At 38.7% G+C, this 27134-nt stretch overlaps 1 protein-coding gene across 4 annotated transcripts in view; it reads left to right on the top strand.

Moving 5' to 3' along the window:
• The window catches only part of LOC126469873 (exocyst complex component 1), a 273287-nt gene that overhangs the window by 125548 nt on the left and 120605 nt on the right, over positions 1–27134 (top strand). For all 4 annotated transcript variants that reach the window (XR_007586087.1, XM_050097195.1, XM_050097194.1 and 1 more), the window contains one exon: positions 7168–7395. Coding sequence is in view for 3 of the 4 variants with exons in the window: in XM_050097195.1 (XP_049953152.1) it covers positions 7168–7395 (228 nt within the window). In the remaining variant the exon portion in view is untranslated. The remainder of the gene's footprint in view (positions 1–7167; positions 7396–27134) is intronic.

The following is a 27134-nucleotide window of genomic DNA, read 5'->3' as shown; positions in this document are numbered from 1 at the left end:
GCGGTTACCAGATTTGTGGGGCATTTGGATGTGACTGTGGTGTGATGTTGGATTGATTGGGAATGTGAGGGTAGGCATACTCATAAAGGTTCCCTTTGACCATGTCTAACCACCACATGGGAGAATCACTATATTGTCCACAAAGTATATTGTAACCCATTCACATCTGCACCTGCCATCTGAAAACAAGTAATGGACTCCTAATATTCTGTGTCATACCACACCATTGGTCAGAAACCGACAGAAACTGGTTCAGGGAATTACTGTCCCACAAATAGGCTGCCATTAACACCGCAGTAAAAATGGTTGCATTTCAAGTTGTTCCTTGGCCAAGAAGTATGGACTGCTGATGAATGGCATCGCAATGTGTTCTGTGAAAAATCATGGTTCTGTCATATGCCAAATGACTGTCATCAATGATTACAGTAGCAGTGTTACTCCAGTGTCTCCAGTGTTTTAGACAGGCACAGCAGTGTTACTCCAAGTGTAATACGTCTGGAGTGTCATTAGGTACGGCATCAAGTCAAAGTTGGTAGTGATTGATGGAACTCTGACAGCACAATGATATCTCATGGATATTCTGAGTCCTCGTGTGTTGTGCAACAGTATTGTGGTGCTATTTTTCAACAGGACAGGGTTTGTCCACACAAGGCACATATCCGTATGAACTATCTTCTTGATGTTGAGGAATCTTCCCCGACCCCCATGGCCAACTAGATACTGAGATCTGTCCCCAAAGGAACACATGTGGGACCAGCTCAGATGTCAGTTCTATCCCAGTGCCAGCATACAGAATATCGAAAACCAGTTAAAACAGTTGCGAGCCAGATTGCCTCAGAAGAGGATCAACAGCTTTATAACACCCTCCCAACTGACTTGGAGCATGCATACAGACCAGAGGGATGAAATGTCATATTGGTCAGTGGCCTCATGCTGCCACATTCTTTGTAAATTTTATTCAGTTTTGTGTCACTGAAATATCATATACTCTCTAAACCTATGAAGTTTCATTTAATTTCTCCTCTTTTCTAGGGTGCTAAATTTTTTTGTCAGGTAGTGTAATTTGTGCCATTATTGTACAACAGTGACTTATTAAACTGACGATTCAGAAGCATTCAAACCAGTCACCATTCAGGCCTGTCAGCACTTGCCATCTTTTTTATTTGAATTATTACTTTTTCATGACATCTGAGCATATTTCACTTGACCCATGTATCTTCCACATTGGGTGAAATAATATTGACTTGGCTGGGTTTCCCAACAGTGTCAGTAACTGAGGGAATTCTGTCTAGATCAGAGGCCTTGTTTCCATTTAGGTGTTTCAGTGCTCTTTCTATTTCTTGGTCTTGCAGTGCTCTCTCTGTTTCTTCTTGCAGTGTCATATCTCCCATCTCGTCTTCACCTACTACACCTTTTTAGAACATGCTAATCAAGTTTGTTTCCTTTGGTTACACCGTCCAGTCACATTAATGTGACCACTGCCTATGTTAGATGTCAATGTGCTATAACCACTCACAGATGTCAGGGGTGTGTGGAAAACAGTGCGGAAATGGAGCAATTTATCTGACACCCGAAAGGGCATGATCATTGCCTTTCCGTTAAAGACTGAAGCATTTCCAAAAGAGCTGAGTTTGTGAACTGTTTGCATGCCACTGTAATTAAAGTACACCATGCATGGCAAAATTGTGCTATCGAAATGTGGCATTGAGGCAACTGTGGTGCACCACGGGCCATAGTTGATAGGGGTGATTGACAGCTGCAGAAATGTTTACAGGCAAATAGATATGCAACTGTTGTAGAGCAACTGACCGCACAGCTTAACCGAGGGGCTAGCAACAGTGCCTCCTCAATGAATGTTCAGCAAATGTTGCTGTGTAAGGATTTCCGCAGTAGGCCACTGGTTCATGTACCCACGCTAACTGCTGTTCATCAGCGACAGAGACTGGAATTTACTAACTGATTCCTCAACTGGACATCCACTGAGTGGTGACAGCTGGCCTTTTGATATGAATCACATTTTATGCTCCATCGGGCAGATGGCCAGTGGAGTGTACATCCCTGCAACAATCTTTGGAAGATTCCAGGCCAGAGGAGGGAGTGAAATGGTCTGGGTAATGTTTTTGTGGCTTTCCCTGAGTGCTCTCATCATTCTAGAAAGCACACTGGATCAACACAAATATTCATTTATCCTTGGGGGACCATGTCCACCCTATATGTAGTTTGTTTTCTTGCTCAACATGATGGCATCTCAGAGCAGGACAATCCAACATGTCACACAGCTCACAGTGTATGTGTGTGCCTTGAAGATCACCAGGATGAGTTTACCATACTCCCCTGGCCACCAAACTCCCTGGATTGAAACCCAATTGAGAATCTGTGGGACCACTTCAGTCTGGTTGTTTGCACCATATGGTCTTAACCGAGAAACTTAGTGCAGCTGGCCTCACCACTGGATTTGGTACAGCTCTACAGCCTTGTCAGTACCTTCCAGAACCTCACTGACTGTCTTGCTGTGAGTCCCTGCTGCAAAAGGTGGTTATTCAGACTTTTGAAAGGTGGTCACATTAATGTGACTGGACTGTGTATATATCCTCTATTTATTTCTTTCTCCTTGCATCTTTCCCTTCTACAAGTAGTACTGTCTTGCCATCTAGGTACTTGATATTCACACAGCTACTCCTGTTTTCTTCTAATGTCTCATTAATTTTCGTATAGGCAACATTTATCATTTCCATACTGATGCATGATTATAATAGCTTTTATTTGCCCCCTTGCCATTCCTGCTTAGCCAGTTTGCACTTTGTCTCATTTTTTAGATGTCTTTATTACCTTCATTTGCTCCTTTTTTTATATTTTCCTATTTTTTAAATCAAAATTAGTATCTCATGTGTTATCTAAGGATTTTATGAGCCTTTTCCTTTTACCTTTGTTATCACCTGCTGCCATCATCACTTCAAGCTCTTCATTCGTTTTCTATTGTATTAATTTTCCATGTTTCAGTCCAGTGTTGCCTAATGCTCCTTCTGAAAGTCTCAATGACCTCTCCTTTCATTTTATCTATGTCCCAGAGCCTTAATTTCGTACCTTTTTGCAATTTCTTTAGTTTTAATCTGCAGTTCATAATAAATTCAGCATCCACATATGCCCCTGGAAATGTCTACCAGTTTAAAATCTGGTTTTGAAATCTCCGTGTTATCTTTTGTAATCAATCTTAAACCTTCCACAGTGTCCCAAGGTGTCTTCCGCATATACTGTGGCTTGTTGGCATATCAACTAGTACTACTATGGTGGGTGTTGGCTTCATGTCTATCTTGGCTAAAGTAATATGTTTACTGTGCTGTTCATAGCACTTTATGTGTATTCATATTGTCTTCTTCATTATTGGACCTACTCTTGCATTGATCTTATTTGATTTCGTGTTGATAACCATGTACTGACCTGCTTAGAAATTCTGTTATGAGCCCACTGTTGTTTATCTGCTGCTATGGATGTCAATAATTCATAACCTTAACTTTATTAGCTTGGCTCACTTTGTTTGAATGGTTGGTTGTCCAGTGTCTTTTTTTGAAAGCCCACATATGTGACAGAAATATTCCTGAAACCCTTAAATAGTTGAAAAAAAGATTAGCAAAATTATTTACACACACACACACACACACACACACACACACACACACACACACACACCTAAAGGAAGGTAAAGAGAAATGTAGAAAAGGAATTAAAATTCAGAGAGAAGAAATAGGAACTGTGTGGTTTGCTGATGACCTTGCAATCCTGTAAGAGATGGCAAAGGACTTAGAAGATCCCTGGAACTAAATGTATAGTGTCTTGAAAAGAGATTACTAGATGAATATCATCAGAAACGAAACAAGGATAGTGGAGTGTAGTTCAATTAAATCTCCTGATGCTCAAGGAATGAAACAAATAGTAAAGTTTTGCTATTTGGTCAGCAAAAAAACTGATGATGGCCAAATTAGAGAGAATATAAAATACAGATGTAACAGCTAGAAAACCATTTGTGAAAAAGAGAAGTACTTTCATATCAAATATAAATTTAAGTGTTAGGAAGTCTTCTCTGAAAGTATTTGCCTGGAATGTAATGTTGTACAGAAATGAAATGTGAACATTACGCTGTATAGAATAAATGTTTTTGAAATGTGGTGCTACAGGAGAATGCCAAAAACTGTGTGAGTGGATCAGGTAACTACTGGAGAGGTAGTGGCTCAAATTGAGGAGAAAAGAAATCTATGGCACAACTTGATTAAAGAAAGGGATCTGTCAATAGGACACATTCTGAGGCATCAAGGAATCCTCAGTTTTAAAATAAAGTAAGTGTGGGAGATAAAATTACAGTGGAGGACCAAAGCTTGATAGCAAAAGTAGGTTCAAATGGATGTAGCAGGTGGTGGCAGTGGCAGTGGCAGTAGCAGTGGTTGTTATTGTATTTGTCATGCAATAAAACCTACCTGCTCTTTTATAAGCCTTCGGTAGCTGTGCAGTTTTGCTGGATCACCACGTGGGATGACTGTTGTAAGATCTGTCCTTAAAAAGAATAGCCAGAGGCTTCTTTTTAAGTTCAAAATTGGAAGGTCACCAATCTGTGATCATGTCTTTCAGAATGTTTACAGACAGGCAGTTAGTAATGACTATGTGTGGAGGTTAATAGTTCTTCTCTCTTCAGAAAGTAAAGTACACACAGTAAAGATGAAGTGATCGTAAGTTGCTTCACATGCACTTAAGTAAAATACAGAACTGATACTACAGTCACAAATATTATTCAACTACAAAGTATGTTCTCTCGGCCTGAATGAAATGAAGAAGAGGCACTACAACTGGTTCCAGAGGCTGGGCTAAAATGTAAACTAGCTAGGCTGAAGGTATAGTAAATGAAGACTATGAACAGAATGAATGGAAAGGGAAGTTGGACTGAGGGATAGAATGAACAAAGACTTAGAGCATACTAACTGAAAATGGAAGTGGGACTTAAGAGCAGAAACAGAGCACAGTGAGAGGAGATAGCAGAATCACAGTCATTTGAATGGTGTGTGTGTGTGTGTGTGTGTGTTTGTGTGTTTGTGTGTGTGTGTGTGTTCGTGTTCCTTATAAAGATTCGCTCCATGATATTAATGAACTTTGTTAATTTAATTTATAAAATTTTATAAATTCTATTGGTTATAAAGTTCATCTTTTTTGGGTATTGAGTCTGTCATTATATTTTGTTTGTATATTATATATCATGATCAACAGCTATTAAAATATGCAGTGCTAATTTATTCCTACACAATGGGAGTCCCAGGTTTGTGACCATGGGCCCATCTTATATGTTACAACTTTTGCTCATTAATATTGGCATAATTTGATTCAGAAAAATCAGACGACCAAAAGTATACAACAGATCGCAGAAATTTACATTGGTTTGACTATAATTGGCACTGAAAGTTTGGATCAGGTGAAATCTTTAATTACCAATGTTTTTTGAATTAATTAAGTTTGGGCTAATCTAATGTGTTACCAAAAAGAGGAAAACAGATCTTTAATTTGAAAGCAGTGTCTCAGTTTGAATTTACCCAGTAGCTCGTAAGATTGTCCCAATGCCTAGATGAATGATAAGTTACAATTGCAGTAACTTCTGGTTGCCATCAGTTCTGATGAAACTAATTACCTCATTGCAACTGGAACAACAAAATGAATGATCTGAATAATAAAGTTTTGCGTGTGTTTGGGGGGAGGGGGGGGGGGGGGGGAATCGTTTCTACAATTTTTATACTTTTCGTAATGTGTGCTTAATGTAGGAACATTAACTTGAAAATTGTGAGAATAAAATTAGCAAAAAATTTATATGGGTCTTAATACATGATATAGAAATGTACTCAGAGTAAGATGGTGGGAGCCATCCTGCTTGCTCACATGGTTGTGGTGTTGGTGGTGGTGGTGGTGGTGGTGGTGGTGTTGGTGGTGGTGGTAACGGTAACAGTAACTTGCAGCAGCTGCAGCAGCAGCTAGTGTAGAGAGCTGCATGAAGATAGACTTTGGAATGAAGGACATCATCATCATAATTTGAATTTGTCAGACATGTTTTCAGTAGCTTTACACTTATAATTAAGTGACACTATAATGTATTTCAATGTAATTGTCCATCTTGGTTGCTATTATGTCTAAAAACACCTTAATGTGTTTCGCCCACAGCCATAATTAGTATCACATTTTAAAAAAACTGGATACACTGTGTCTCATGAGTTACACATATACCTGTAGCATGACTTGTGTAGATGGTGATATAAAGTGTATAGAGTCTTTTAAATGTGATTCCGATGATGGCTAAGTCTGAAATGCATTAAGGAATATGCCTGTTCTTTAGCAGTTTCACATAGATTTCTTCTTTCTCATTCTCTTTATCTCACTTCCAACTACCTTTAATCCAGAAAAAGAACCAGTTCTTCCAGTGCGACTGAGTCTTTGTAGTCAGTGCTTGTGACAAACACTCGGTGTGAGTTGGTCATAGAATACTGAAAAGCTAACATGTAATTTATAAAGAGTTAAATGTACTTCATATGTAAATATGCAGTACAGGTCTCATTTATTGAACACAGTGCGCAAACAGTGCAAATGGTCAGAATCAAGTTCTAAGTGTAGTACTCAGTGAACAGCAAACAATTACCATGGACGTAGCAGCAGTCATTGTCAGAGAAAAACTTGATTATACCTGACAAACATTAAGAGCAAATACTCGAATCTTGTAAAACTCATTGCACTGGTCCTATGCTTTTCTGGAAGCCACATTACCCTACATGGGTATGTCTGCTGCATAGGGTGACACTCTCAGTTCAAGCATGTGGAACAGAGTGCTGCTGGTGGTGTGATCTGGCAAACCTTGTGTTGGATTCACTGTCCTGAGTCACTGACAGATACATCGTGGCTGTGGCCTGTACCCAAATTGTGTAAGGTATGTAAGGTCCTAAACATTCATGTTTTGCTTTTGAGTTGATTTATTTTTTCTGGATCCTTTAATGATAAGTGGGAGGAGGTAGTAAACACACACATCACTAAAGAGTACATATCTTACACTTATTGTAATGTACTACACATTTTCACTGATTTTTTTATTAATGGAGGGTGTTTCCTCATGTGTCATTAACGTTGTAATTTTTTCATGCATCTTTGTAGGAGAATGTGCACAGTGTATTAGCATCAGAAAAACAAGTTGAACAACTTATGGAACAAATTGAGGCTGCAATAACAGAAGCAGAACATGTTGAAGCTAGATTAAATTCGTATGATGAGGTCCTTTGCCATATAAGAGACACAATGGAAAAAATGGAGGAAAAGAATTTATTAATAGAAGTTGCAAACCGTAATAATCGCAAACTACTGTCAGAGCTGGAACAAGTGATTGTAAGTACCTAATTGACCACTTCTCGTGATCAGTCATTGTGTTATTGACTTTATCTATTGCTTACATCATAGTTACTTGAATAAGACTGTTTATACATATGTGAATCTAATTACATTTCAGTTCTTAGTCATGAGTTATGGAGCTGTTTTAATATTCCTTTCTGTTTTGGTGTATGTTGGAAATATGGTACTAGCTAATACTGCTTGTGTGTAATTGTAGGGATGATGGCCTGCTTTGCTGGTTATGGCTAGTTTCTCAAAAATAAATTGGGGGGATTGTCGACGTTGAATCATTTGACTCGTCATATAAAAATCAAGAGAAAATGGACTGAAACTTGTTGTTTCATATCTGTTGATGAGAATGAGTTAGTTATTTGCAGTTTCTATGAATTGTAATTACAACCTTTTGCTCTGATGTGGAACAAATCAGTTTCACAGTTATAGTACACTTTCTCAGCGGAAAATTTTGCAGAATGCTGACCATTTACATGATTCGTCAGTTCTTTTTCCTCACAGTCATACAACAAACTTGATAAGGGAGTAAATGTACTGTTGGGCTGTTGTCAGCATGCTCAACTGTTTAAAAAGCTGACTAAAAGAAATTACAGATTGTACGCTTCATATTATTCTTGTTCTGCTTCTTTGCAACAGACACTTTTTCCTCAGTGGTGAATTATTGGGGAATATGATGCCAGAAGGCATTAGTGAATAAAAATAAGAAGAGTAAGTCATAAACTTGATATTTTCTTCTCCAAAATCTGGTATATGTAACAAAAATGTTTCAAAATGTAGATGTTTAAGATCTGTAACATGTAACTTACACTTCAGATTCTCATCAATAGAAGTGCCTAACAATTTAGAATATTCTGTTTCATTTACTGATTTACCCATGTGCATTGCTTTTAATGGTGTGATCAGGCCATGTGCATTATTAAATTATGTGTATTGTGTTTTATATAAATTCACCGACACACTGTTTGCAGAAAACTGATTATTAATTTTCAGGAAAATGTTATTTACATTTTCAGGTGTCGAATTTTCTCCCTTACGATTTACTATAATACTTTCGTCTTCAACTGAGAATACTGTTTCTGCTTCTTGGATATATAAGGGCGTTTATATGTAACAATAACAAGAGTGTACCCAATCCTTGCGATACAACTGTAGTGATTATTACACATTCTGAAGATGACGTTTCATTGAGTACGCTCCCTGACTTTATTAATGCAACATGCTGAACAGTTTCAGTCACAGTCAGTTACAAGCAAGCTCTTTAATACCGCAACATTTGAACTTGTATAGGAGAATACTGTGAACTGTGAAATAAAGTGTTTTTGACAAGTCACAGACATTACCAGTTGGCAATATTTTCTTATTTAAAGAGAAAGAGAAAGACCCATGATGCCACTTGATGGGTGGCGCACTATGAGCAGGTGGACACAACACGTGTGATATCATTGTCAATACCCGACAGAATCACATAGCAGCAGGCCAGAAATTTTGTATGAGATACACCCCAATGGTCACGGTGGAGAAGGTGCATGATGTCTTGCTGCAATGCAGATGGGATCACAACCCTAGACACTGACTCTTTAGTAGTCAACAGTAATACAGCATCATGAATGAAGAGCTGGTGATGGAGAGCATAATATTGACGCAAGGGATCCTAATGTCCGGCCCAGTGATCTATCCGACCAGCTGTGATGGACAAATTGAACAATGTGACATAAGACAGGATTGGCCGTGACAGAGAACTGCTAATAGGAAAACCATCCAGGTACTTTGGGCTTCGACGTCTAATTAGAAACACAACAGTTCATCCTGATTGAATGCTGGATTGTCGTCAGTTGACAACTGAGAAAGAGCATCCACATTAGTGTGGTGTGCTGTGGGCAGAAATGAATCCTGTAATTATAGCATGACAGAAACAGAGCCCAGTATTGCAGGAAATGGGCTGCTTTGTCTGGGAGAGATGCTGAAGGATGGAAAAGAGAAACCAGAGGTTTACATTCAGTAACCATATAAAATACAGAACTGTATAGGAAAACAAGAAATTTTTTAAGTGCATACACAGTAGCAAGGGCTTCTTTTTCTATCTGTGAGTAGTGCTGTTGCAGCTGATTCAGGGATTAGGAAGCATACACAATAGGGTGCGTAGCCTCTGCTCTTCCCACACTGTATATAAACTTAGATTCTCGGAGCACACTATGCTGCCACTAACATGTAATAACTCATCAAAGTATGTATACTACACAGCATCTTGTTGGATAATATAACTCAAGATGCTATCTCTCTTCTGTCAAATTCCACTTAATACAAAAAACTTCTAATAGATAAAATACAAAAGTCAAAGAAACTTGTACAAATCAGGAAGAGGAACTTGTTTGGTTTCCATATCATTCTTCAAATTAATACAAGTCAAAGAAACTTGTACAAATCAGGAAGAGGGACTTGTTTGGTTTCCATATCATTCTTCAGCATCGAAAACTTTATTTAGGCAAGGGAGCAACTTCTGTCAGTAGAACTATACTCTTAAGATGGCAGCTTTATAAACTGTATAATTTCACTATTGATGACCATCCTTATTCTGAACTGTCAGTCAGGGCTGAATGAAACACAGAGCATGGTCTGCATGATTGACCATATGAAAGCTTGCACATTTACAAATTAGATAGTGAGAGATTGGTAATGTGTAGTACAGGACATGTTATTTATAAACTCAGGGCTAACTTTCTCTTGAAGAAACAAAATGCAATTGAGAAACATATCTGTAATGAATGGGAAATGGTAACCTACTGCATCTCAGAACAATCAGTTGGAGTACATACAAGACAGTGTACAGAGGGTACAGAAATGTAAATAACAGTTGACATGGATACATATGTATAAACAAGAAAGGAGATACTCTCACCTAACAGTCTTAGTAGAACTCTGTAATTCCAAGGAGAAACAGAATGTGTGAAAGTTGATGAACTGAATTGTGTCACTCTTGTGTAAGTTATGATGCTGAATTACAGCTTTTTAGCAAAGTATGTATGTGTGCCAGAGCAGGACTCAAACCTGTGACTTTTCCTTTTGCGGGCAAGTGCTCTCCAGGCACGACCCACAACCTGCCCTAGCAGCTCCAATTCCGCCCTTACCTCAACTCCTACCTTCCAAGTGAAAGTGTGAGGGTGGGTCTTGAATTGTGCTTGGATAGCTCAGCCAGTGCGTGCTTGCCCATAAAAGGCAAAGGTCCCAGGTTCAACTCCTGGTCCAGCACACAGTTTTAACCTGCTAGGAAGTTTCAGATCAGTGTACATTTCACTGCATAGTGAAAATTCATTCTGGACACTGGACCGTTTCACAAAGTTTACTTTGAGACTGGACATGTGGTGTGGTGCTGTGTTGCACTTATTCAGCAGTAGTTGAGTTAGTTAGTTAGTCAGTTACATGGTCCTTTGATCAATAGCATGGAAAAACCATTATGATGTGGAACGTGTCAAATGCACAAGAAATGTGCACAGGAAACAAGGTTTTTATATATATATATATATATATATATATATATATATATATATATATATATACCGAAATATTTCTATTATCTATCCCATTCACTCAAATGGCACAAATTGCATATATTATATCTCCAGATTTATTTACTCATATTTAAGAATTCATCTATGGTATAGAAGGAGTTGTCAAGAAGGTATGATTTCAGTTTGTTTTTGAAGCTATTACTGCTGTCTGTCAGACATTTTATTTCATCTGGTAATTTATCAAAACGTTTTATAGCAGCATATTTTACCCATTTCTGTGCCAAATATAGGTTAAGTAAAGGATAGTGTAGGTCTTTCTTTTTTCTGGTATTGTAATCATGAATGTCGCTGTTGATTTTAAACTGGTCCATGTTGTTGAGAAAAAAAATTCATTACTGAGTAAATGTACTGTGAAGCAGTTGTAAGAATTCCTAACCTTTTAAACAGATGCCTACAAGATGTGCGACTATGAACCCCACACATTATTCTAACTACTTTCTTTTGAGCAGTGAATACCTTTTGCCTAAGTGTTGAGTTGCCCCAGAATATTATTCCGTATGACATCAGAGAGTGGAAGTATGCAAAGTATGTTAGCTTGCTAATTTCTACATCTTCAAGACTGGCAAAAGTTGCTGAACCTAGTCGCTTTAGGAGATCCAAAATATGACTTTTCCAATTAAGATTCTCATTTATATGTACACCCAAAAACTTAGTATGCTCTACCCTGGCTACTGACTTCTTTTGATGTGTTATGTTTATTGAAGGAATTATACTTTTTGCAGCAGAAATTGGATGTACTGTGTTTTTTCAAAGTTCAAAGCAAGTCCATTCGCAGAAAACCAATTAATGACTTTTCCAAATACCTTATTTGTATCATTTTCTATCGGACTTTCTTTTACTGGATTAATAATTATGCTTGTATCATCAGCAAACAGTGTCAGTTCAGCATCTTGTTTCACATAAGAAGGGAGGTCATTCACATATATCAAAAACAGGAGGGGACCCATGATCGAACCCTTGTGGAGCACCTAATGTAATTTCACCCCTGTTAGATGAAGTGGCAAACTCCTTTGAATCACTTGAAGCATATAGAGAGATTTTTTGCTTCCTGTTCTGTAGATATGACTTAAACCACTCATATGCTGTTCCATTTATACCATAGAATTGTAATTTCTGTAACATAATGTCCTGGTTCACACAGTCAAATGCTTTGGATAAGTCACAGAATATTCCTACCGGTGACACTTTACTATTTAAGGACTCTATTATGTGGACATTGAAACTGTATATTGCTGTCTCAGTGGAACAGCATTTCTGCAATCCAAACTGTGATCTGCTAAGTATCTCACTACTGTTGAGATGGGTAACATTAAAACAATGTGGAGCACTTACAGCTGATGTTTTGAGTCACATATGTAATGCATCACTGACTCAGGATATTTTTCCAGACAGTTTAAAATATGCCATTGTCAGGCCTCTCTACAAAAAGGGGGAAACCACAGATGTCAATAATTAGCAGCCAGTATCCTTGCTTACAGCATTTTCTAAAATTTTTGAGAAAGTAATGTACCTTTGCCTTTCGCGGGCAAGTGCTCTACCATCTGAGCTACCGAAGCACGACTCATGCCCGGTACTCACAGTTTTACTTCTGCCAGTATCTCGTCTCCTACCTTCCAAACCAAGGCCCGAGTTCGAGTTTTGGTCGGGCACACAGTTTTAATCTGCCAGGAAGTTTCATATCAGCGCACACTCCACTGCAGAGTGAAAATCTCATTCTGGAAACATTCCCCAGGCTGTGGCTAAGCCGTGTCTCCACAGTATCCTTTCTTTCAGGAGTGCTAGTTCTGCAATGTTCGCAGGAGAGCTTCTGTAAAGTTTGGAAGGTAGGAGACGAGATACTGGCAGAAGTAAAACTCTTGAGTACCGGGCGTGAGTTGTGCTTCGGTAGCTCAGATGGTAGAGCACTTGCCCACGAAAGGCAAAGGTCCCGAGTTCGAGTCTCGGTCGGGCACACAGTTTTAATCTGCCAGGAAGTTTCATATCAGCACACACTCCGCTGCAGAGTGAAAATCTCGTTCTGGAAACATCCCCCAGGCTGTGGCTAAACCATGTCTCCACAGTATCCTTTCTTTCAGGAGTGCTAGTTCTGCAAGGTTCGCAGGAGAGCTTCTGTAAAGTTTGGAAGGTAGGAGACGAGATACTGGCAGAAGTAAAACTGTGAGTTTTGGGCGTGAGTCTTGCTTCGGTAGCTCAGATGGTAGAGCATTTGCCCGTGAAAGGCAAAGGTCCCGAGTTCGAATCTCGGTCGGGCACACAGTTTTAATCTGCCAGGAAGTTTCATATCAGCGCACACTCCGCTGCAGAGTGAAAATCTCATTCTGGAACTCCTCCTTTATCCATACTAGATCTACAAGTGTAAGATGCTAAATTATACCCATTTATACTGACATTTTCCATCCCCACAGTTACATGGTGCTCAGATAGACAAAGTATATCAATCTCATTCTTATTTTTGAGGTCATCTAAACACATTATCAGCTCATCTACTTTATTTTTTATTCCCCTGATATTTTGGTGAAGTAAGTTGATAACGCCCTTAGCTTTATCCCCATTTGCTGTGCATGAAGTTTCTTTTCTTCTATTTTCCTTGGTTGTTGTCTTTCTGGAATTTGGCTTTAACCTAAAAAACCTGTCTGCCTGGTCCCAATAACCACAGGGATCACCCCTTACAGGATCTGTTAATAGAGAAGCTAACTTATCTTTCCCCTTCCTATTAAGGTGCAGGCCATGTGTAATGTAGCCCCACCTACCAATAGCATCAGTTGGAACAACACTCATGTGAGACTTTGCCAGTGTCTGGAGCATCCCGTTCAGCTCAGTGTTAATACACCTTACAGCAGTGTTTACCCAGGGCTGATCATGGCGCTGAAAGACCTCCACAAACCCCACATTCGTGTGCCCAGTTTCTGCTTCTATTTTATCCACGTCACTCTTAATACTATATCTTGGATTCATGGCCAGGCTGTTTCCTCCTCCCCCAACTATAATTACCTGATCTTCCTTCTCAAAGTCCTTGTATAGCTGACTTGTTTTCTGTCACCTGGCTAAGGCTATCACTTGGTTTCACAAAACTTGTGACCAGGTACTCTGTCCCTAATTTCTCCTGAAGCTGTTGGCCCATACCCCTCCCATGACTACTACCTATAAGCAGAATTTTTCTTTTGCTATTCTGGTTTGATCCCGACCTGTCTTTTTTCTTTAAGCTAGTATTCTGCTTCAACCTACAATCAACTACATCTGAATGAGGCCTGTCCTCCACTACTTCAGATAGCAAGGCAAACTGATTTGCTAACTGAATTTCAGTAGTTTTATTTCGCCCTTTGCTTGCTACCTTCTCCCAGCGCCCAGAGACTTTTTCCTCCCTTAGCTTACATAATTCCAAATTTGTGATTTCTAATTCAGCCTTAAGGGCACAAATCGTTGCCTCCTGTTCCACAATTTTTCTGTCCTTTCTACATAACCTACACTGCCATGGAAGAGCCTCATTATCTACCCTCGTTTCCTCTTCGCTGCACTCGCCCCAAAGAAACCACAACCTACAGTCTATACAGAACACCCCCTCTTTCAAATTTCTACGGCAACCACCACACTTGTCACACATGGTTTGAGAGTAAAACGTAACACAAAAGCGGAAAATAACTTCAACAACACAATAGTTTCGTAAGCTGTACTAATACGTAACTAAACACTAAAGTAAACAAACTTATAAACTTGCTTCAGAAACTTTTAATTAACCACACAAATTCTGGATGAGAGACACAAATTAATTTAACTTTGAAGCCCTAAGTCTAGTCAAAAACAAATATCTACTCTCATATTAAATTTACGCCTAAGTATGTAATCAAACTCGCGACTGCCAGCCTTTACGAAATACTTCCTTTTTGATGTAATTACATTTAGAAAAGTGAAACCTTCAATAGATAGATTAGATAAGAAGTAAATGCACTAGTCTAAAATGTAATATTAACTAAATTAGCTCTTATTTCAATATTAATCGCTCAACTTAGTGAGAGCTTTGTACACGCGCGTCCGCCTGGCTGCAGGGCTGCCAACTCCAGAACAATAGGCAGTTCAGTTCTTCAGAGAGTGTGTAGCAGTTCACCTGCTTTATTTCTTTCTTCATTTGTTGTCCTCAGTGTTGACGTACTGGCTGCTACGCTGGCTGAAAAATGGGTTGTGGAAGTACAACTACTGTATACTGTAAATGATGTTGCCGACAGAGGCACATTTGCATTTCACAGCAGTTTACTTTCACTTTTCGCAGCCCCCCATACACACATTTAATATGGCCAGTGCACTATTGTTCTAACTTCCTATAAGCCTAATTAATAGTTTGCAGGCGAATGTCCACATACTGCTACAATAGTTTCCTGTTGAATATCTACGAGCAGTAAAAACCTAACCACAAAGTTCACCGTTCTTGAATAATAGAATGGTACATATGGAGCAGACACTACCATTGTTTTAACTTAACACATGGCCTAATTGTGTAACACTTATTTCACAATTAAATTGAAGCATTGTTGTTGTTCTAACCAACACAGGTCCCTTGTCTGAAACTTGGCTGTGGACTGACTGTCTCGTGACCAAAAATCAGGCCCTTATATATCCTCACAATAATAGGTACTGAAACAAAACATTGTTCAAAGTTAAATTTACAGAAATTACAATTAAAACTTAACTCATTAAATTAACTGAATACATTGAAAAATTGGTTCTTTTTGACAGTGTCTTCTACTACAAGACTTAGGCCGAATTATTTGTTTAAATGAGGAAATTAACATATATCGTTATGCAAACAATACTTTTGACAAAACTGTTAATTACTTTGGAATTAATTAAGAGCCGGTCTTGCTAACATGTTTTTCATTAGAGCCAAATAGATACTTTAAGATTACTAGCATTTCATCTTCCAAATGTTTATAATTAACACAGAATTTATATTTGTTTATACGTCACCAGTAGTATTTAAGTTATGAAACAATTACTGATTTCGCCCTATAATGAAAGATACTAACTAGGAATAGTTGAAATAAATTAGAAAATCAATTACATACATAAAATTAAGCACAAAATCAGATCTGGTGGTATATTCTTTAAAACTGAGGGCCAATCTTTCCCTTTTTTGAAAATGTAGATTATATTCGTGTATGTTAATGGTAATTAGTTAAAAGTGAAAAAATGAAATTTAAGGAGGCAGATGGCAAAACGAGAGGATTGACCAGACAGATATTGCAAAAAAAAAAAAAAAAAGGTACAACAATCAAAAATCTTATCAAAAACTACGGAAAATGTGTTTCTAACTTATATGAACTGGCCATATGAAAATCCCCATACAAAATACTTACATACAGTGCATTGTACAATGTCACAAAAGATCCACAAGTTATACTTTTAACAAATATTATGCATCTTCATCATAATTTATGTTCTTTTGGGTTAAACTAGGATTACATTCTAAGATACATATCATTTGATACAAGTCCTGTCTTGCTTCAGATAATAAATCCTCATGGGTTGCAATTGACAGAAAATTTCACTTTATCAATGTTTAGTATTTTTCACAAGCACTTTCAAACTTTTCATGAACTTTTTCACATTTTTCTCACCAAGTTGTCCACACCTTCAACAGGTCCAAGTGGCAGTTAATAGGGAAATGGATTGCTGTCAGTTCCCTTGGAGGTGGTTCTCCTCTGCCACAGTACATGAAAAAATGAGACAAAATACCCTACTTCAGTACACTTACTTTTACTTCTAACTTAAGTCTAAAAAAATTGTTCAACACTAATGGCAAATGATTGTCATTACATCATAAATAAATACATTACATAGTTCTCACAGCATTACAATAATTAGTACTAAAATTGACTATAGTGTGAAAAGTGTGGACTAGTTAAATTCTAAAATCAAGTGCACATTACACTCAAAACATTACTCTAAGGCCTAACTGTCTGAAACTGGTTAAACTTGAAAGACTTTGGGTTTTTTTCCCATTTGCATAATAGCAAAAACTCAAGATGTGCAGTAGCATAGATTTACTAATCATTACATTATGAATAAAGAATAGAGTCACTGTAAAAAAAAAACTTAATTACTACTCAAATCAAAATTACTGGGATGGAAGTTGTACCAAATCATTGCCCCACTTCTCTACTCAACTCTGAACACTGCTGTCATTCAACCAGAAAATTAAATCCTCACAAAATCACAAAATGTTACCAAATAATTTACCTGCCCATCAGCCTAGTACCACAGTTATCAGTTAATCAGCAAACATATTGTTTTTCATTCCAGTATTACCGTCTCAAGCTGATAATTGCTCAGAACACAAATGTAAGTTTTCAGATAACCTATTGTTCCAATTATGCAGCATTGTATGACTTGTAAATATTGCTCTTTCTGTTAATCTCTCATTCCAGCTGGAGTGTCATGAATTGCACAATATAAACAGTACCCAATGTTGTCTAGTTCACAATTAGATCATCAATACAGCTACACCACATTTGTTTGTATATAGTTACCTTTTGCATTAATCATGTCTGTCTGCACCATTATTTCACTTACATTCCTTACATTATTAGCCAGTAGAGTGCATTCCCAAAAAATATCCTTACTGCAGAGACAGTCTCCATAACCATTAAGACCCTAACATTATTCATTATTTTCTTATTTCATTATTTTTTCATTATCTGATATATAAACACCTGCTCTGGTTATCTAATGCAAAATTGACTCTACTGAAAAACACTCCACAGTAACAGATCCTTATGCTAAGGCAAACTTAACTCTCATTACCGATCAGACAAAATCATCACTTAGACAAACTATTATTTCACTGTGTTCTAGCCTGAAGGGTGATATACACGTATTGCTAATACATTCCACACACATTACTCTAGGCAACCATGTTTAAAAGTTGTAATTCCATGTTAGAAATTGATGTACCATGACACACTTCTATAGGTAGACAGTTATCTTCATATACTGCTTGCACAGATCACAAACACTTCTGTTATACCACATTTAATGTTAAGATCTCATATTTAAGACAGTTTTTTTCTGTATATTGACTCTGCTGTTGCTGCACCAATGCGCTGATTACTTCAGACGTTAATTATCCTCCACATATGCGGACACCTTTCATTTTCAGTTTACCTTCCCTCTTTGTCTGACAGACATTTACAATTAAAACTTAACTCATTAAATTAACTGAATACATCAAAAAATTAGTTCTTTTTAACAGTTTCTTCTACTACAAGAGTTAGGCTGAATTATTAGTTCAAATGATGAAATTAACATATATCATTACGCAAACAATACTTTTGACAAAACTGTTAATTACTTTGGAATTAATTAAGGGTTGGCTTTGCTAACATGTTTTGGGATAGAGCCAAATAGATACTTTAAGATTACTAGCATTTCATCTTCCAAATGTTTATAATTAATACAGAATTTGTATTTGTTTATAAATCAAAAACAGAATTTAAGTTACGTATCAATTAATGATTTTGTCCTATAATGAAAGATATTAACTAGGAATAGTAGAAATAAATTAGAAAATTAATTACATACATAAAATTAAGCACAAAATTAGATCTGGTGTTATATTCTTTAAAACTGAGGACCAATCTTTCTCTTGTATGAAAACTTAGATTATATTCATATATGTCAATGGTAATTAGTTAAAAGTGAACAAATGAATTTTAAGGAGGCAGATGCCAAAACAAGAGAGGGAGCAAAAGTATCCCAGCTTGCTTTGTCACAAGTGGGGTTTTATTTCTGCAGATTCCTTCAAAATTATGCAGCAATTTTCTTCACAATGGTACTTGAGATCTACAATTTTGTAGCATGAGTTTTAAAAACTTTGTAAAATTTGAATATAATTTTGCCATACCATACAATAGTGTAAACTGTGTGATGATAATGTTACAACATAGTGAAATAATGCAAGCATATGGCAGATCCATTCAGTTGCAGAGGTGGATAATAAAATATAGAGAAATAAGTAAAAGATAAAAACAAGGCTGAAAAGGGCATACAAATTAATTTTAGGACAATGGAGTGTGTGCAGCATACCTATGTAAAAGTAGTGATGCATTAATAGCACTGGGGCTTGTTAGTCATATGCCACTGAATTGCCACCACAGAGAGGCGCATTAGAACACATACTGGCATGCAGTGGGTGAAAGACATTAGCTGTATGGTTGGTGTTCTTTGATGACGGGCAGATTTCACAATGGGCTGACTACTACTCATAGCAAGCAGCCCAGTGGCAGAGAAATCCTCTCGAGGGTAGTAGTAATAACAAATTAACATGCTTAAAAACCTATAAGGTACACAGGCAACTTTACCACCAATAATGACACACAATTCACAAATGGAAATGTTACATCTAAAAATCATGTGGTACTGTGTTGAAAGACCAAAGGTGATAGTATTGGCCATATTATGAAAAAAAGGGATAAATAGTATGGCCAAGCTCAAGCACACTCAGTGTTTGCTTATGACATGATCCCTAAAGTATAGAGGTATGGAGGGGTGGTTGTCACATTTAATATCAATGAACAAGCTACAATACATTTATGCAAGGCTTAAGCAAAGTTTCTAGCTAAATGGGAACCTGATGAGCCAAACTACATTTCAGAAACATCACAATGACTAAACAATAGACTGACATAGAAATACTGACTCTATTCTCACCAAAGACTTAAGATAAAATATGTTCTTAATCTATAAACTGTAAATTGTATGGGGTAATGGAACATAAATTTTAGTGACAGGAACTTGTTGATTGCTGTGAACCAGTTTTATTCCACATTAGCATTGGTGTTGAACAGTTATTTCTCAGTTTTGCTTGATCCACTGCAGGGGATGGTATATTACTCCCTTCACAGTTGAGGGATCAGAATGAACTACAATTTTTCAATCTGGGAGCTGTAATTTGATATTGACAAGTAATGTGAAACACAGTATCTGAAATCATCAATCCGAGAGGCACACAAAATTTTTAGTTCTGTCAGCATTTTACAGCAGTTTGCCATAACATCACATAATATGCCATATCGGTTTTTTCATGTGGAGATTACATTATGAGGGTTGCCAGGGGATGAGATAAGGCAGCTCCAGTAGCCTCAGGCTCTTCTTGGAGGAAGTGGGAAGTAAAAAAGTAAAGACAACTAAGCCATTTGTGTTTTCTGTAGGCGGCATCTCGGAACAGAAAAAAGTACCATTTTGTGACCATGGCTCTGAGAACTGTCTGTCTCACAAGTCAGGTGACTCTTCGATGTGATTTGATTGGCAGGGTGTTGACAATATGGCCTGTTCCAGCATGGACTGGTCAGTTGCTGTCACATCTGTGGAAAGGCAACAGACAAAAAGGCAGACTTTTGTAAAATTTAAATAATGACTTTTTTTGTGCATTTGGAGACTGGAAGCAGCATGTGCATGTACATGTACATGTACATCTACGTCTACACTCTGTAAGCCACTTACCTCTACGGTATTCTCAAAAAATATATCTGGTGAGAAGCAATAAATTGACTGATTCATCTAGTAATGTACACACTCAAAATTTAACAATAAACCACACCATGATGCTCAGCGCTTCTCTTATAGCATCTGCAGCTGTAGTTGAGTGAGTATGTCTGTGATGCTTTGCAGTTACAAATAAACCCAGGAAGAAAGATATTGCTCTTCTTTGGATTTTCTCTATTTCGTCCATGAGTCCTACCTGATAAGGGATTCAAAGTGAGGAGCACCACTTACATATTGTGTGAACTAAGGTTTATTAAGCTACCTCCTTTGTGGACAACACTTCGTAAGAATTTTTCTAGTGAATCTCTGTCTGGCATTCACCTTCCATGCAGTTAGTTTTAAGAGGTCATTCCACTTTAAATCAGTCCACATGTGTGCTCCTCAGTTTTGATACAGTGTGACTGTTTCCAGTGATCGAGTGGCACTCATGACATCAATGTTGTATGTGGTGCTGAATGTAACTGTTCCTCCCTGTGTTCTTTATGCAGTGGTTGGAAATGTATGTGTGATCTGCAGACAGTAACACAGTTTTGAAATTCCCATCAAGAAATGATTAAACATCATTTTCTCATTAGAGTCCTTTATTGACTTACATTGTCTCTCCTAAGCCAAGGCCACTGAAAGTTGGTGACATGATGATTGTGACTCAAGGTTTAGGCAATTTGAATGGTGACGGTGTAACAATTTTCCATTACTTATCTCAAAAAGGGAGAGATGACAGCATAAATTTATTTCATACTAAATTTTGCATCAGTGTTCCGAATTATGTTGCCACAAGCTGTGCTGCATGCAGAATGGAGTAACGGTTAGCATTGCTGTCTTACGTACTGGTGGTGACTAGTTAAAATCCAATTGGCAGTAAATATTTGTTATTAAGTATTTAGCATGTCTAGAAGGTTCACAAAATTTCTTATGTTTTTAGTGTTTGCGTACTCCAGAATATTCAGTGTTTCATAAATATCAGAACAGTCTGTCCAGGAGAGAGTTGTGTTCTGTCTATACCTTTGTTTCTGTGATAAATGTGTTTTCAGAGCGAAGTGTTGTACTTCATTGATGAAACTTCTTTGAGATTTGGATTTAACAGTGGTTATGACATGATGATGTTAGTGGAAATGCAGGGTATTTCAAAATGTCTGCATCCCCTTGTCTCCACATATGCAATGTAAAAGCTGTAACATACTTGGACAACAACCAGAATACAAGCAGCACATCATTTCCAAAGTCTGTGTATTCAGGAGACTGGTGGGTTCCTAAGCAGCAGTAAGTCAGCAGCACATCACATTTGATGAAAAGAGTCACAGAAGATACGTACCAAGTACCTGTGGTAAAGAATGTCACAACAAGATAGGAATTCATGAAGTGCTGCCAGTACATGAAGGAAATGCAGCAGGAAAGTGTCAGATGAAAGAAGTATGACTGAATCCGAAGTGAGGTCTCTATGACAGTTGTGGAAGGCCACTGCAACCTCACCTCTCTCATACGCCAGGCAGTAAGAGAAGAGATATAACAGTTTATGGCAGCTAGAAATGTCAGACCGAGTACACAGGAGGTTATAGCCATGAATGTTGACCACATGTACTGGGTGGTTATAATTAAACTTTCCCTATTTAACATGTTATAACACAGAAATTATCATACCATTGCATACCTGTACCATAACTGCTACAAAAGAGCCTCAATATGGCACCCATCAGTGTCCAAAGAGTCTGAAAGCACAGGATTACATTCTGCACAGCAGAACAAAGCAGTTCCGTAGGTCAGCTGGCTACCTCTCTTGATATGCTGCGCTTCAGATCAGAGCATGTGTGTGTGAATGTTCCCCTGGTAAACCCTGTGCTTCAGGTAGCCCCACAACCATAAATCACAGGGAATAAGGTCAGGTGATCATGTCAGTCAAGCATTTGGAAATTATCGGCTGATAATTTGGTGTCCGAATGTGTTTTGAAGAAGCAGATGAACTTCATGAGCAATGTGTGGTGGGGCACCATCTTGCATGAAAACTGTTGAGTTCAATGTGTCTCTGTCCTGTAGGGCAGGTATGACATGCTAACAAAGCATATTGCAGTAATGCTTGCCAGTCACAGTGCACGTCTTTGGTCCTTGAGTGCCAACCTGTTCAAACAAAGAATGGGCCAATGATGAATGTAGCCATGAAGCCACACCATACGGTGACACATTCACCATACAGAGGAACTTCCTGCACAGTGACTCGAGGTGAAGATCCCGACATTTGGCAATTCTGTGTGTACACTTCACCTGTCAGAGAAAAATGAGCGTCGCCTGTCCATAGGATGATCAAGGGCCAGCCCTCGTCAACTTCAACCCTTGAAAGAAAGTGGAGAATAAAGTCAACATGTCGTTGTGCATACTGTGGTGTAAGCTGCTGTACGATATAGATCTTGTACAGATACAATTTGAGAATGGTTCGAAGCACCTTCCAGAGAGTGGACCATGGATGTTCAACTGTCGTGGCACAACACGTGCACTGCCTGAGGATTGGGAATTGCGCACAATGTTGGCTCCCATAGCAACAGCGATTTCATCAACCACCTGTGCTGCAATCGGTCGTCAGCCTCTTCCTGGACCGAATGAGGTGACGCAGGGGTTAGCGCACTGGACTCAGATTCAGGAGGATGATGGTTAAAACCTGCGTCCGGCCATCCTGATTTAGGTTTTCCATGATTTTCCTAAATTGCTTCGGGCAAATGCCAGGATGGTTTCATTGAAAGTCATGGCCGACATCCTTCCCCATCCTTCCCTAATCCAATGGGATCGATGACCTCGCTGTTTGGTCCCTTCCTCCCAAATGAACCAACCAACGTGTTCCCGGAGCAACGCTCAGTTCTCCAGCTGATTTGAACTACTACATCGAGTTCTGCACAGCAGGTGGAGAAAGAGGACTCTTCCATAATCCTTTCAATTGGCAGTATTCTCCAAGTGCATCTGCAGCATTACTGTTGTTTTGATAATAGAGCTTTACCACTAATGCCCTGCTCCTTTTGTCAAAGCTCATGATGACATGTCAACAGGTGCACTGTCACTGGTCAGGTTTGTAAGACTATAAATCACGATGACTGATCACGGCACATGGTGGCCATAGTTGGAACTGGACAGTGGCATTGTGACTCTTGGAAATCATGTGCTCCATACTCTGGACATTAATGCTACCAAGTTTGGTACTCGTGCAGTAATTAGTTTCTGTGTTATAATGTGTTGAATAGGGAAAGTTTAATTATAACTGCCCGGTATAAGGCTATATTAGAGAATGTTGAAGAGTTATATTGAACTTCAGCACCAATCTCTGCCACTAGTCAAACTTGCCATGAAGAATGGACTTGGTCATCTCGGGCTGAAGCAAAAGCCATTAAATGACAACCCAACATCTGACCAACAGAAGTACAACAACCTACTCCACCTAGTATTAACACCTCATAGAAGAAAACACATTTCAAGGACAAAGGGCAACACATCAGTATGTGTCCTATGTGGACACTCTAGACACTTACGCTATGGTATATAAAGAAGACAAGTCATTGGTGACTATTGTGTTGCAACATCTCTACAATCACAACAGTCCTGTTCTCACCAGTCAACTTCAGACGATTATAGTCGAGCCGTAGAATGAAGCCCATCACTGTACTCTACCCAAGGCCACTTCCCAACATGCCTTAGCTGTTCCCTTCGCCATACAGAGGTGCCAACTACTTGCCTAACTGTTGAATTCAGGAAAATTGAGTGAGTGACCATCTATGGAAGTGAGACCACCACACATGAAAATATTTTGTGGGCGACAGTCACCAAAGTATGTTAGGAAGTCACATTGATGACAGCCTGTCTGGGCACCAGTCAACGTGGGGGCTAAGTTTTCTGTAATGTCAAATGCGTATCATCACCAGTTAAAGAAGACTATGTTGATATGAAAGTGATTGTGCAGAAGGCCGCAAATGGGAAATATATTCAGCCAACAGGAGCCTGTATTCCAAGAATAACTACCAATGACAGAACACTGCCTCTTTTATCAGACTATGGTTGTAATGTTATTCTCAGGTGATACTTCTTACAGGCAACACATGCAGTCATAGACCTTGAGAGACCAGAGCTTGAGATTGATGAAGCTATTCCAGCAAGCATACATAATAAAGATTGCTCTGGGTAGTTTTCTGCTATTGAAAACATTGTTATTCTGCCATCTTCAATGAAATGAGTTCAATTCATCATTCTAGATAGACAGATAAGCTGTGAAGCTTTTGCCAGTTTTGAAAAGTTACTCAGGCTCACAACAGAAAGCTACATACCAGTGATGATCATAAGCATTGCAGGTCATCGAGGAGAACTTTAAATCAGTAATTGTCATGAACTGACACAATTCTTCCCAGTAGGTATCTGCACAGGAACAGTCAAATCATTCCAGGAATGGCAACTCAGTATCACTGGCAATTGTCCTCTACTGCCATTACAGACAGTGCAGTGGAGGAAGCTAATGTCAAACTGATAACAGGATCTGACCTGACTTAGGAACATCATTGGTGAGTCCAAATGGATTTTTCACTCTGCAGAAGAGTGTGCACTGATATGAATTTTCCTGGAAGATTAAAACTGTGTGTCAGACCAAACTCAAACTAGGGAACTTTGCATTTTGTGAGCAAGTACTCTACTGACTGAGCTACCCAAGCACACCTCATGACCCATTCTCACAGCTGTAATTCCACCAGTACCTCATGTCCTACCTTCCAAACTTCACAGAAGCTATTTTGTAAAACTTGCAGGTCTAGTATTACTGGAAGAAAGGATATTGGGGAGACATGGCTTAGCCGCAGCCTGGGGGGTGTTTACGGAATGAACTTTTAACTCTGCATTAGAGAGTGTGTTGATCTAAGACTTTCTGGCAGATTAAAGTTGTGTACCATACTGAGGCCTGAACTCTGGAACTTTGTATTTCGCAGACAAGGGCTCTTTCCTTTTGCCCAGTAGTGCTAGTCCTGTAAGTTTTACAGGAGAACTTCTGTGAAGTTTGGAACGTAGAAGATGAAGTACTGGCAGAAGTAAATCTGTGAGGATGGATTGTGAGTCTTGCTTCGGTAGCTCAGTCAGTAGAGCACTTGCCTGCAAAAGGCAAAGGTCCCAAGTTTTGAGTCTCAGTCCAGCACATAGTTTTAAGCTGCCAAGAAGTTTCATCACTCAGGAGTGGTAGCCATTCTGCACTAGTTTCCAAATGCTTTCAAATCTGGAGTGGAGAAAAGACAGACTGAGGGGTCTGTAGTAAAACACTGTATCAACTGTGGAAATCATCCATCAGTTAGACAGCAGTCATATAGGGTGTTGCTGGCTGAGCAGTGCATAATTCAGGAAGAAGTGGAGATGGTGCTAAGAGATCATGTCACTGAACCATTGTGAGTCCTTTCATCTCTCCTGTGCTCATTGTGAAGGAGAAGGATGGCACATGGGGTTTCAGTGTCAACTTCTGAAGACTGAACAAAACCATGAAGAAAGATGTCTCACCATTGCCATGGATTGATGACACCCTAGACTGCTTGAAAGGAGCAAAATCTTTCTCAACTATGGGTATGTATACAGGCTACTGGAAAATTGAGGCTGACAGTGCTGACTGGGGAAAAAACAGCCTTCATAACTCCTAACTGGCACTGTGTGTTCGAAGTTAGTCTGTATGAACTGTGTAATACTCCTGCCATCTTCAAACATACAATGGAAAACCTGCTTAGACATCTTAAGTTGATGGACGTGTCTTTGTTATCTGGATGACATTGTCATTTTATCAAAGACATTTGGAGAACACCTAAGCCAAGTCGAAGTGCGTTATAACAGTATGCCTTTGGCTGAAACTGAAAAAGTGCAATGCCTGTTCGTCACCCAATAAATAAAAATCTTGTTGCACCAAGTTAACGGTAATGAGTCTATCCCAGTTCAGGGAAAGTAAGAACAGTCACAGATTTTCTGACTCCTCAGCACATTCATTAAGTGAGAATATAGTTGTGGTACTGGTGATTCATAAAGGTCGTGTATACCAAAGCACATCCATTGGAAGAGCAACTGCATGGAGATGCTAAATTTTTCTAGAACAAGGTGCAAGAAATCTCTCTCCTTGTACTTAAGGAGGTGCTAACATCATTTTCGTTACTAGCATTGTATGACAAGAATGTCGATACAGAAGTTCTCGCCAACACTAGTGGTTATGGGATAGGTGCAGTTCTAGTGCAGATTCAGGAAAGTCTTGCTGATAAGGCAATAGCTTATGCTTACAGAGGACTCTCAAAGTCCGAGATGAACTATTCTATAACTGAAAAAGAGTACCTTGCAGTTGTTTGGGCTTTCAACAAGTTGTGGTCATATTTATTTCACAAACCATGCACTTTTTTGACAAACCACGAGTACCATTCTATTCACTGGCTGGCTAGCCAGCCTGAAGGATCCACCAGGTTGACTGGCAAGATGGGTACAGAGGCCCGAGAGGTACAATGTCACTGTAGTATATAAAAGCAGATGCAAATACAAGGACATCAACTGCCTTTCGAGGAATGCTTTTTTACGGTACACAGCATTATGGATGAAATATTGGTCATGCATTAAATGACACTGCTGGTGATCAGAGGGAAGAACCAGCATTGC

The sequence above is a fragment of the Schistocerca serialis genome, chromosome 3, assembly GCF_023864345.2.
Source record: "Schistocerca serialis cubense isolate TAMUIC-IGC-003099 chromosome 3, iqSchSeri2.2, whole genome shotgun sequence".
In the NCBI taxonomy this organism is placed as follows: domain Eukaryota; kingdom Metazoa; phylum Arthropoda; class Insecta; order Orthoptera; family Acrididae; genus Schistocerca; species Schistocerca serialis.
The sequence above is the reverse complement of the archived record's forward strand: the minus strand, read 5'-3'. Positions and strand labels throughout refer to the sequence as shown.